Here is a 13,684-nt window from a genome sequence, read left to right as displayed (position 1 = left end):
TTGTTGTATTTGCTTTTTATATTTATACTTTTTCGTAATTTTCTGAAATGTCTTTTAGTTTAAGAATAATACTATAACAATTTTTTTAACTCTAAAATCGATAATAATTTAAATGCGAGAATTAATCTAATGTTATTTCAAACCCTAAATCATAAACACTATTATATAAATAATTTTTATATTATATTAAACTTTAAGAGAAATCATATTTAAAGAAAAAAAAAACTTAGGAATTTAAAGCGGTCGATTTTGGAGGAGTGTGATCTTAACATACGAATTCAGAATGTGTCTCTTTCAGTTTAGTTTATGAATAATATTAAAACCAACAAACTCTATAAACTAATTGTGGAAAGTATTACGAGAATAAAAAAAATAAAAAACAAAATTCCAGATTCATTTAAAAATAGTTATTGATTGGAAATAGCAATTTAACTTTCTGTTCGATTATTTTAAGGGTCGTTCATGTTTAATCTGGTCATTAGTTTTGAATTTTTCAAATGAAAAATTCAAAGTAATCAATGACCTTATATAGTTAATTTTTATTAATAATTTTATTAGTTTCAAATATGGAGTCTCACATTTTCTATTTTGTTACAAAAACTAATATAAACTAAAAATAAAAATATTTAATTATATATAAATATATGAGGTTTAAAAGTTCAATTTTTAATATTTTTAATTTTTTTAATTTTCTCGAATTCTTTTTACACCATTCAAACAAAAATTTAATGATACTATTTCCGATGAATCTTTTCTCCAAGATAACTCAAATTCCGCGTCTTTGATTAAATGAGTTTAATTATAGAAAATATTTATAATTTATATGCTTTTAGATACATTATTAGTATAATATCCTATGCAAATACTTCAATTAAATTTAATGTACAGATTTATTAATTAATAAATAAACAAAATCTTATTAAATATTATATATTAAGCTCATTAATTATATTACAAAGGATTTTTAATTGGATTCAATGGTTATCCTGATGTTTCAATGTTATATCATTATGATTAAATTAATTATTAAACATATTAGTAATCAATGATATACTTAAAAAAATTTATGATTCCTTATAAGCAATTAGATAATTTATTATTATTATTTTGGCCTAGAGAATTAATTAATAAATTGTTGGTGAAATCACGTATCATTGATTGAATAAATATAAGTGTTTTATGTATTTTTTTTCTTTTACTTTTAGTCCTTAATTCATACTTGAAAAGTATATTTTTAAAGATTATTTTACTTGAAGGGAAGAAATAAATCAATTTAATGTAAATAATGTATTTCCCTTCTTTTATATTTTTCATTAAACTGATTAACTTTTTAATAAAATAAATTTAAAAAATATGTATCAATTTTAACAAGTTATTCTTTTAGTTACTGTATAAAATAAAATAATAAATTAAAATTAAACCGCATAAACAAAATAAAAACAAAAAGTTTATAATAATTAAAATAATAAAAAAAAACGCACACATGACTCGTTCCTATTTCTTCACCTGTAATGGATGTCACGATCCAAAATTGAAATAAAATATTATTAAAAAACGGAACGGAAAAACTTATTAAATAACCATATACAATTAATAAATATATGAGAGGAAGTTACTTATTAAGCCTCAGTGATAATATATAACTATTTTAGTTTGATGAATATTTTCTCACAAACAGTTTAATTTATCTCTATTTTTATGAGAATATTTAGTAATAGTATATTTTTTAACATTACATTAATAAATAAATAAACGGCCAAAAATATTATTAAATATTTACATTACATATATTAAACGCATTAATTATATTATTTTTAATTAAGCGTAGCAGTCATAAAATTTTGTTTGATTAAATGATTAAATGATTTTTGCTATACATTTTAAAATAATTATTATAAAAGTGAATAAATTTACCGTGTTTTTTAATATCATAAAAAAAAGGAAACGGTGGAATCTATTATTAAGCAGAAAAAGCCATAACTCCGTCCAGAAGTTATCGCCATCACGGGAATGTGTATTACGGAAAAAGATGAAGAGGTGTGAGTGCGTGACATCGTTTTACACCATTCTTTTTCATGTAACAATCTACTCGTATGTATATACGTATTAGGTATTTTTAATAATTAAATAAATTTTATTTTATTCACTAAATATAAAGTTGGGGGCATTTAATTTGGTTGGAGAGGTGTTTGATTTGACAATGGTCACCGACACAGAGGAACACCTCTCAGGTTACGAATCAGCAAAACAAAAACTGTACAGTTAAATTAAACTTGTGGCATTCTCAAATTCCACATCATGTGGCTAACGGTTTCTGATTATTTCTAAACCCAAATCCTGTGGCAAATAGCGAGGCGCGTTATAATCCGATGGATGCAACAACTACTTCATCATGTCTAAATATAATATAACGGAATCAATCATTACGAAAAAAACCGCATTACTTTTCTAAATAATAAAAATAATTAGACAAAATAGCATAAATAAAGTTTTGATTAATTATTAAGTTTATTTGATGAAAAAATGGTAATAAATTAATGCATGTTTGGTGGGAATTGTCTATCCCATTCCATCTCTCCGCGTAAACCACTTTATTCAAAGCGTAAGCGAGTGAGTGCCAACTAAGTTTTTAGAAATAATAATAATTATAATTAATAATAATGAAAATAAAAATAGGGAATTATAATTTATAATGTAAAGAGTGTTGCTTTTTTGTGTAAAAAAGAATAAAAAAAAGAAAAGAAAAGCGAGTGAGGGAGAGAAGAAGGAATAGGAATAGGGAGAATCTGGTGGGGTTTGAGCTGTGATTTAGCTGTCCTTTTGATGAATTATTAAATTTAATTTTAATTTTAATTTGAATTTCATTTGAGGGTTCACTCTCTTTCTTCACACACTCTTATACGCTCCCCCAGGGCTCAATCTCATACTCTTCCTAAATCCCTAGAAACGCACATTGGTGTTGAGAGAGGAGAAATCTAAGAGAGGTGCATTATTTGGTGCAGATCTGAGGGAGTTGGAAAATCGTGTGGCGATTTCGTTCTTCAGATGCGGCATGTGAGATGAGGAAGAAAACCTATTCCTTCCATTTCTCACTTTCACTCTCACTCTCGCTCTTCTTCGTTGTGCTTGCGAACTCTCTGTGTTCTTCTGCAGCAATCTCCCACAATGGGCCTCTCACCGACGCCGAAGCCTCCTACATCAAACAGCGTCAGCTTCTGTACTACAAGGACGAGTTCGGTGACAGGGGAGAAAAAGTGACCGTAGATCCCTCTTTTCGCTTCGAGAACAACCGGTTGAGAAACGCGTATATAGCGTTACAAGCATGGAAGCATGCCATTCTCTCTGATCCCAAAAACCTCACGCTCGACTGGGTGGGGCCCAATGTGTGCAACTACACCTCCGTTTTCTGTGCTCCGGCGCTTGACAACCCTAAGATCAACACCGTTGCCGGAATCGATCTCAACCACGGCGACATTGCCGGGTACCTCCCCGAGGAGCTTGGTTTGCTCACCGACCTCGCGCTCCTCCACATCAACACCAACCGCTTCTGCGGCACCGTGCCGCACAAGTTCGACAAGCTCAAGCTCCTCTTCGAGCTGGATCTCAGCAACAATCGGTTCGCCGGGAAGTTCCCTGACGTGGTGCTGCGACTGCCGCAGCTCAAGTTCCTAGATCTGAGGTTCAACGAATTCGAAGGCACGGTCCCCAAGGAGCTTTTTGATAAGGAGCTGGATGCCATTTTCATCAACGACAACCGCTTTGTGTTTGACCTGCCGGAGAACTTTGGCAACTCCCCCGTGTCGGTTATCGTGCTGGCCAACAACCGCTTCCACGGCTGCGTGCCGGCTGGAATCGGCAACATGAAGGGGCTGAACGAGATTATTCTGATGAACAACGCGTTCAGGTCGTGCTTCCCTGAGGAGATAGGGTTGCTGACAAACTTGACGGTGTTCGATGTGAGCTTCAACCAGTTGTTAGGGCCTTTGCCTGAGGCCATCGGAGGGGCCGTGGGTTTGGAGCAGCTCAATGTGGCGCATAATTTACTCTCCGGGAAGATTCCCGAGAGCATTTGTAAGCTTCCCAATCTTCAGAACTTTACTTTCTCTTACAACTTTTTCACGGGCGAGCCGCCTCGGTGTAGAGCTTTGCCGGCTGCTGATGACCGCCGCAACTGCCTTCCGGCCAGGCCGTACCAGCGCTCCGCCGGACAATGTAAGTCGTTTTTGTCGCACCCTGTCGATTGCAAGTCTTTTAGGTGTAAGTCTTTTGTTCCTACTTTGCCACCTCCTCCTCCTCCGTCACCGCCATTGCCGTCACCGCCACCGCCGTCACCTGTTTATGTCCCTCGTACCCCTCCGCCACCACCGCCGGTATACTCGCCACCGCCTCCGCCACCAGTGTACTCGCCACCGCCACCACCTCCAGTGTATTCGCCTCCACCGCCGCCACCGCCACCTCCACCACCTCCACCGGTCTATTCTCCTCCTCCACCACCACCTTCACCACCCCCGCCTTCACCGCCACCTCCAGTCTATTCTCCACCCCCACCCCCACCTTCACCCCCGCCACCGTCGCCACCTCCGCCATCCCCACCACCGCCAGTCTATTCACCACCGCCACCTTCACCGCCACCACCCGCACCAGTTTATTGTGTGAAGTCTCCGCCACCACCTTCACCGCCTCCACCATCACCCCCACCTCCACCAAGTCCTGTATTCTCCCCACCACCACCTGTGCAATATTACTATAGTCCACCACCGCCACCACAACACTCACCTCCACCGCCACCACCACACTCACCACCGCCGCCACCACCCTCACCGTCGCCGCCAGTTTATCCCTATCTGTCACCGCCCCCACCGCCTCCTGTTCACTCTCCACCTCCGCCGGTCCATTCACCACCACCACCATCTCCTCCACCTTGTATAGAACCACCACCACCGCCTCCACCCTGTATAGAACCGCCGCCGCCTCCACCATCACCACCGCCTTGTGAAGAGCATTCGCCGCCGCCGCCATCACCCCATCCTGCACCTTACCTGCCACCGCCATCACCATCACCACCACCTCCCCCAGTTCAATACAATTCTCCTCCACCACCAACACCTGTTTATGAATACAATTCACCGCCGCCCCCACCTCCGTCGTCTCCGCCACCAGCCCCCGTTTATGAAGGGCCTTTGCCACCTGTCATTGGAGTCTCATATGCATCTCCTCCTCCACCTCCCTTTTATTGATTCTTTTGAGAACTTTTCTCCTCTAACCCTTGCCCTGTACCCTAGCAATGAAGAAAAACATTCAAGTTCAGTTCATACTTTTGTTATTATTGGTGGCCATTTCTGCTGTGCCCTCTTCTTCCTGTGCCAGCCGTGTCAAGTAAGTCCGCGACTCTCGTCGCGAAAAATAAAACCTGAGAGAACCAGAAAGGGTTTGTGTAAGGCTGCATGTGATGTTTGTTCTAGTATAGGAAAACAGAGAGGAGGTTACAGTGGATTGAGGTAAGAGGAGAAAGTCTCTCCATATTGATTTGAATTGTTATGGATATTCGAGTTGTGAAATAAAAATGGCAGAGAAAGAGTAGGTTGCAGAGAAAATGTGTATGTATAGGGATGAATTTGGAGACCATAATTCAGGGTTGCATTGCATAGAGAGTAGCAGCACTTTCTGTTGCTGCTGCTGCTGCTTCTGCAGGTTTGTGGAGTTTATTGTTATTGTCTCTCTTATATCATACTTTTTTTTTATTTAATTTTTTGTTTCTTTTGTTTTGCAATTTATAGCATAATTTAAGAACACTTTACATGTATTGATTTTCTGAATTGAGGTAATTCCTTTCTCGTACGAGTGTCTCCAAAATATTTCTCTACTATGAGAATGTTGTGTGTGCTTATGCTTCACCTGCCCATCTCTATCTGCATTTATGTGATGTTCTCCTCATTTCTCATTCCATGCCAATGAGATCAATTAGATAGTTCTTTCAATTCAAACTTTCGCCGCAATATGCCTTTGTACCTCAGACCTCCCACTCCACCACCATCTTTCTTTAAACTTTCAATATGGTTTTGGCCAACCAAATACAACCCCACCCAATCTCTGTTTCAATTGTTTTCAAAGATATGGATGAAGGTTTATGAAATTTTTATTAAAAACCTGATAATTAAGGTTAGGAATCTAATTATGGTTGCTGGTGTTATCAAAGATTATAGTTGCGGTTTGAAATGATCCTGAATCTTGGATCGAGGTCACCTCCACCCTAATTCAGGTTGTAATGGTGGTGGGACCTGGATTTCCATCCCAAGGAACCTTTTAAGGATGATGGCATGCCAGATTTCATTTTTTTAAGCCTTTCTTTTCACTTGATTAGCGGTATCGTTTAAGATTGCTCCCCATGTGCACACTTCCTTCACAGTAATAACTCTTTACATTTGAATTCAAATCTGTTTACGTAAACCACACTTTTCCACCATTGCAATTTTGGACATAAACACTGTTATTAACCTTGCCAAAACCTCCTTCACAGTAATAACTCTTTACATTTGAATTCAAATCTGTTTACGTAAACCACACTTTTCCACCATTGCAATTTTGGACATAAACACTGTTATTAACCTTGCCAAAACCTCCTTCAGGTTAAAACTCTCCCTTACCAAACCTTCAAACTTGCTTTTCCCCTTATTTTAACCCTTCTCTTGTTTCTTATTACCTTACCACATTGGGTGCCGAACCACAACTTACTTCTGGCCATAGAAAACGACAAGCTGCTTTTTCACACTCACAAACTTTGTTCTCATACTGTTTGAAAAAATGCTCAAATGTAAAAATACTTCATTTTCATTTACAAAACCAAAAGCAAAAATCAAAGTTTGTGAATTGAAACTTGTGCTTTCATTGAAATGGCTTTTGACTTTAATGACAAAAAAATGCTTTTGTCTTTTACTTTTTGTTGGTTGTGCCTCTTCTGTGCTACCCCTTTCATCACCACCTGCCTTCCTCGGGTGTTGTCCACTCAAACTTGTCTCACATAAAAGCAAAGGCAAGATGATTGTGAAACTTGTTTCCTACCACCAAAGATCCCACTCTACTATTTCTGGCACATCACTTCCAACCCCATTGATGTGAATTCTCCATATATTCCGTTAACCTCTGTACCAGAACTCAATTTGCATTTTTTCATTCTCAAAAGGAATTTCCCAAAAGCAATTAAAATTGGGACAACCAAATTTAGACGTGCCTATGTTAATAAAAGGCAAAAGAAGAAAAAATCATGAAAAATTAAGATATGCCCTACTTTTATATTATCAACCAAATGCTAAACTTATTGTTTTTGACAATAACTATCATAAGGATAAATATAAAGCACGATTTCTAAATTGTCAACACTGTACATTAAATTAAAATAAAATAAAAAACAATTATAATGGTAACTTCTTTTTCAACTCGTTTCTTATTTTACTCGTTATTCGTTTTTCTTTTCTTGAATTGAAGGACAACTTGTTCAACAAAGTTGGGAAAAAGGGAGATGGAATCCAATTATTTTGTTTGAAATTATTTGAAAAATGTAGAGTGGCGATAGGTAGCAGCGCTTTAAATATTTGCAGATAGGTGTCTCACAAAAGGGTGGGATTCTTTTAAGGGTGAGGAACAAGAGTATAATTTTTATTAAAATTGGTATTTAAAAATGATCATTAATACACCCTAATCCTTATTTTCATAGTACTTTTGATCAAAAAAGTTACAATTAATTTCCTAATTAATGTCTTGGAAGAACCAACTCTTGCATGGTGTCCAACTTCAATTATCATTAATGGGTTTGTAAAAGAAAATTCTTCAGGACATTAGTATTTATTTTCTTGCACCATTGTGCAACACATCAGTGCCCACATATTGGACCAGGAAACAAATTAGCTGGAGCCATGAAGCAAATTTAATCTCTTTTATACATGAATCTATTTCTCCTGTAGCATTTAACATGCATAAAAAGAATACCCCTTTTCAAAGTTTCTAGATTTGAAGGGCACTGTGGACCTGGGGTCACTTTCTCCACCATGGAAACCATGGCAAGTTAGATGAAAGTTGTATATACCTTGGTGGTTTTGGCTTAGAATTAATTGTCTATACCCTTTGTGTTAGGGGAAGGGAAAAAGTGGAAAGAAGTAAAAGCATGGAACTTCCACTTGCCCTTGCTACCTTTGGATGAAGGGGAAAAATTAGGAAAAATTGCAACACAAGCAGGGCATATCCCACCACCAAATGGATAGTGACGTACATGAAAGGGTCCCTCCATGTATGAATTCACATGGCCTGCAAAGGCTTTTCACATCAAACATGTAATGAAAAATATTAATGTTAGAAGTTGGTTGACTTGTTCTATGCCACAACCGGGACATAAGTATTCATTTAATTTGGCTTCAAGGACAGCCTGTGATTAGGTCAAGCATATTTAATGACCTTTCATAAAGTGACTCATCATATTCACCCCATTCTCACATTTTAAACAACACACAAACTACCAATATAAAGAGATAAACAACCTTATCAATTTGCAAAATACTTGGCTTTATAGGGAAATTTCTCTCTCAAATCAACTTAGGTTAACCACTAGTCTTTTCCATATGCCCCCACTATTTCAAATATTCCATTAAAAACAATGTAGTTTCTTTTCCCTCCCCTTCTTCATTCTTCATCATTTCAAATTACCCAGCTGGTTAAATCTTTAAAACTCAACATTACAAAACCAATCTTATCTCTAGTCGATGTGCGATCTTCAACACACTCAGATCTGTCATTTCTCACGTAAGATTAAATATTTATGTCTGGTTCGATAATGACCCGATAGCAGGTCGTAACTCTCGCCATGATAGATTCTAAATGAATTTGATACCATCTTAAAGAAGTGAATTTTAAGTCTAACTCAACTTTACAAAATCGGTCTTATCTTTGATCTGGGATCTCCAACAATGATTATATTTGAAGTCAAATTAGCTGTATTTTATTGCAATTTTACATAAAGATAAAAGACTACAACAAATTTGTCATGGTGGCAACTATAATTTAAAAAGTACACAAGTGAAATCCTTAAATATTTTGACATGTGAAAATGTTAGTTTGTGGATGAAAGAAAAAGGAAAAGAAAGAGCTAGAAAGACACATGAGAAGATGAAGGACATTGGAATGGAGGCAAGGTTAGTATTAATGTGGGTGGTGGCATAAAGGGGAGATTATGAAAGCAAAGTGAATGGAAGGATTGAAGTGTTTAAAAGTTGTAGGTAATTCATTAATGGATGAAGGGGAAGAAGGTGGGCAGTGGCAACCAATTGACATAGATGCATATACCTAATCATAGCCATTATTCAGGCAACACAAAATGTCAAAGGCTATGGTGATGGGTAGGGTTTTGTGTGCTCCAATAATAACACTTGAAGTAAGTAGCTATGGATTCCTTGAGCAACCCATTTTTCCAGTTCCCATTCTCTGCCAATCCAATAATTGAGTTAAGCACTGCACACACATAAATGAGAAAAAGAAGAAGAAGAAGAAGAAGAGGAAATAATAGAAAAGGAGAATTTGAATAAATTACCCTATGGAGAGTACAAAGTTTTGCCGCAATTGATGGGTCAATGAGAAACTCACCATTCTAAGGGAAAACAAAATCAAAAGAAAAAGAAAAAGATTGGAAGAAAATGAGACAAATTTGTTTGGATTTTGATGAATAAGACTCATTCAAATTTCCATTCTCAGATTATTCAATTCCGAGTTTCTCTATCATCAGAATGTTTGCTCCTAATTTGCGTATTTGATTAGTAGTTGCCATCTTCATGTCTCATTTATTATGTAATTCTATTCTCGTAATCTCTATTCAATAACACTATAAATACGTCTTTATCTTCCAATAACTATTTTTAATGTATCAAAAGTTAATACTATTTTTATATTTTCAAAATTCTGCATGAAAGAAACAAGCACTAATAAAAAAAAAATTAAATATGTTTTTAATATTTGTATTTCATCAAAATTGATTTTTTTTCTTTATCAATGAAATTATTGATACGAGTATTTGTTAGTTTTTTTATGATAGATTTTCATTAAAACCTTTATTTTTATATTTTCTTTTTTGTCTTAATCAAGATAATCAAACTTTGACTTCACTTTTTTATCTTTCGGACAATAAATATTAAAGTATTTAAAGAAACTTCAAATAATCATAACTTTGATAGAATATAGATCTGTTAGAAACAAATATGAATGTTTTAATAATATAAAATAGTATATGTTAAAAATTTATTTAATGATTTATTTCAATAATTTTTTAATATTTAAAAAATTTAATGTTTGGCCTAAAGATAAAAAATAATTTCGAATGATAGTATAGGGAGCCAAAACCTATTTAACCCTAAAAATAAAAATAATTAACGATAGTAATAATTATTGGATTAAAAGTAGTGAAAGGTGAGAGCACTCGTGATAATTTCGGCGTAAATTAGTGACCGACAAGATTCGCGTGATTTCATAATGTTTTGGTTTCTCATGTTTACACACGTGCGGTACGGGGCCCACTTTTTTTTAATATATTTCTTCTTTCGTTTTTTTTTTTTTTAATTTTTAATTTTTTTAGTTACTAAAATATTTTACCAATTCAAAAGTCTCCGATATTAATGCATGTTGGTAAAATCACATGAGAACTATAATTAATTCGGTTTCGAATTCAAACTCTAGACATTTTACTAAGTCATATATATTTATTGTATTCTTGTGTTAAAATGGTTAGTATAAGTGAGGAATTATTATTGTTTTTATTAGAATTGTAATAAGTTCATTTTTTTTTTAAATTGTGTAATTTGAAAGTTAAATGTGTATTTTAGATTGTATAATTTAGAAGTTATTTTTAGTTTTTAAATTACATAATTTGAGAGTATTTTTTTTAAAAAAGAACTTTTGGATGGTATAATTTCAAAGTTATTTTTGACTTTCAAATTGCACGATCGAAATGAGTTTCATTATCTTAAATGTCTTAGTCAACAATACTTATTTCGAGAAAAAAGTTATCTCCAACATCGAGTTCTTCACTAATAACATCATAATTTCACTTGTTTTCACAATTTTCGATGAAGGGGTTGTGAACGTTGAAGGCGATCTCAACCACCACTTACCATTTTTTTACGGAGAAGGTTGTGTGATTTTCATATTTCTCAATTTTGGATCATGCAGTTTATAATTCAAAAATAATTTTTAGATTGTCCAATTCAAAAACTTTTTGTATTATATAATCTAAAAGTAAGAAATAACTTATGCAATATTTTTTTTTCCAAAATAATACTTTTAACTTTTAAATTGAACCGTCTAAAAAAGATAAAATATGAATTTTCATATTGATAGTTACAAAAGAAATGTATATAAATAAATGTCTAACCATTAAATAAAGAAGTAATGGGCCTTCTTTTCTCAGACATAATTTTTACAAAACAAATATTACTTGTATGATACTAATTAAAATAACTTTTATGTGTTTTATAATAAAATATTAATGTAGTAATGGGCCTTCGTCTGCTCAGGGCTGTTTCTTCTTGCATCCTACCAAATTTCTTCATGTACCCTATTATTTTTGAAGAAAATTATTTTATCCTTTTTAAAAATGACTTATGGATTGTTCTTTTCAAAATATTTCTGGAATATATTTTCTGAAATATATTTTATTAACTTCATATTTTTTTTATTATTTTTTTTTATAAAGTTTTCGTGTTAGGCATCATTATGTAACTTGACATCTCAGCTAAGCTGACACCTCAAGTAACAACAATCATCTGCCATCACATAAAAAAAAATATTATTAAAAAAAAAAAAAAACAAAAATATGGGGGGACTAAACCAAAACCCATATGTTAACACAAACGATACATAGATAGATTATACCTATTCATAAGGAATTCTAAGAACAGACTAGGTGGGAGTCTATTATACCAATGAAAATATTCTCTATGAATAAATCCTAAATTAGCCAACTTATCAGCACACGCATTCCCTTCACGAAAAATATGAGTTACCCTAAACCTGATTGTCCCACAAAAATTAAGACAAGTATTCCATCGATTCTGAAGCATCCACGGAACATTAGTCCTAGCAGTAAACGCAGCACAAACCAAGGCAGAATCACATTCAAGCCAGACATTAGTAAGTCCCATTTTTTGAGCTTCCTCCATAGCATGTATAACTCCATAAAACTCAGCAACCAAAGCAGTTTAAACTTCAAGAAACGCTGAAAAAGCACCAATAAATTCTCCCATACTCCCACGAAAAATATCTCCACAAGTAGCAAGACCAGGATACCCCTAGCAGCCCCATCAGTATTAATTTTGACCCAGCCTGGTGAAGGAAATTCCCATCTAATAGGAAGAGGACGAAAAACTTTACCACTACGAGTCTTAATACCGAAAAACTTAATCACGTTGAAGTCCAACATATCATTCTTCATTGAAGCTTTAGACGAATTTCCCACTAGACAGGTTCATATTTATCAATTTGGAAATCAAAAAATATATTCCAGAAAAGATATTCTGTAATATTTTTTTTTTCTGAAAACATTTCTTTTTTGCATACAGAACTCCTATTCTGGAATCATATAAAACTCTGAAAGGATAATTTTTGTATTTTAAAGAATGTAGGGGTGCAGGAAGAAATATATAGGGGTGGAAGAAGAAACTCCCATAGCTGAGTTTTTAGTTGGGCCTACACTATTGAATTTTTTTTGTCTGTGACCAAAACTGATCCCAAAAAAATTTGAAAAGAGAGAGAGACTTCAAAACCTTAATACAGCTAATAATAGGTTAACGGATTACGTAAATATGTTTACCCAAAAAGAGTGAGAATTCATATAAAAAAATTAAAAATATTTAATAACAAAGGTATTTGGAAATTTTAATTAAAAAAAATTAGAATATATTTAATAATGCAATACTTCTTTTTGATGGTTTATAAATGCGTCATTTATAAATTAATGTTAATAAAAGAAATTTGAGTATAAACCAAATTTATAAATATCTCGTTATAAAATTTGAGTATTTATAACATATGTGTTGATAAAAAAAAAATCATTAAATAATAATTAATTCTAGAAAAAAAAAAATTTATTATATTAATTTTATCAAATACTATTTTATACACTTCTATTAATAATATAAAATAATAATTTTTTTAATTATAAAACATATACTTAATTAATATAATAATTAATTATTTTTTTAAAATTTAATTATGTGAGATATAAAATATAATTATAAATCTTTTAAGATTTGTGCTAAACTTAGAAGTTAGGCTTAATCTGTAGATAAATAATTTCATTGTTTAAATCATTTAATGACTATATAAAATATACATTTTACCAATTCCTCTATTGAATTATAATAATTTCTTATTTCAAATCCGATAAAAAATTAGACACGACATAAACATTAAAATACTTTTAAACTTCATCATTTCAAGTTTCTTTAAAAATTATTAAAACCCTTTTGAACTGGGAATTTTTTTTGCTGAGAAGCACTTAAAAACTTGTTTTTTAGGTCTTGAACTCATTGAAATTTGGAAACTTGAATAACCCCAAAGTGAATTTAGTCACCATTTTGTCTTCCTTTTTCTTCTTTTGCTAGAAATTATGTTTTTTTTTTTTTTTTTTCATTCTTAAGTTCTAGGGTTTATC

At 33.5% G+C, this 13,684-nt stretch overlaps 1 protein-coding gene across 1 annotated transcript; it reads left to right on the top strand.

The window, feature by feature from the left end:
- The first annotated feature begins 2,721 nt into the window (after nucleotides 1-2,721).
- Nucleotides 2,722-5,838, top strand: LOC137838058 (leucine-rich repeat extensin-like protein 4). Its single transcript, XM_068647276.1, has one exon. The coding sequence runs from the start codon at nucleotides 3,060-3,062 to the stop codon at nucleotides 5,235-5,237; it is 2,178 nt and encodes a 725-aa protein (XP_068503377.1). The 5' UTR covers nucleotides 2,722-3,059; the 3' UTR covers nucleotides 5,238-5,838.
- The last annotated feature ends 7,846 nt before the right edge of the window (nucleotides 5,839-13,684 follow it).

Source organism: Phaseolus vulgaris, chromosome 4 (genome assembly GCF_000499845.2).
Source record: "Phaseolus vulgaris cultivar G19833 chromosome 4, P. vulgaris v2.0, whole genome shotgun sequence".
Taxonomy (NCBI): Eukaryota; Viridiplantae; Streptophyta; class Magnoliopsida; order Fabales; family Fabaceae; genus Phaseolus; species Phaseolus vulgaris.
Note: the sequence above shows the minus strand (reverse complement) of the source record. Positions and strands in the feature narration are given on the sequence as shown.

Coding starts and splice junctions, on each gene's coding strand:
- LOC137838058 (XM_068647276.1), top strand. CDS start 3,060: ATGAGGAAGAAAACCTATTCCTTCCATTTCTCACTTTCACTCTCACTC.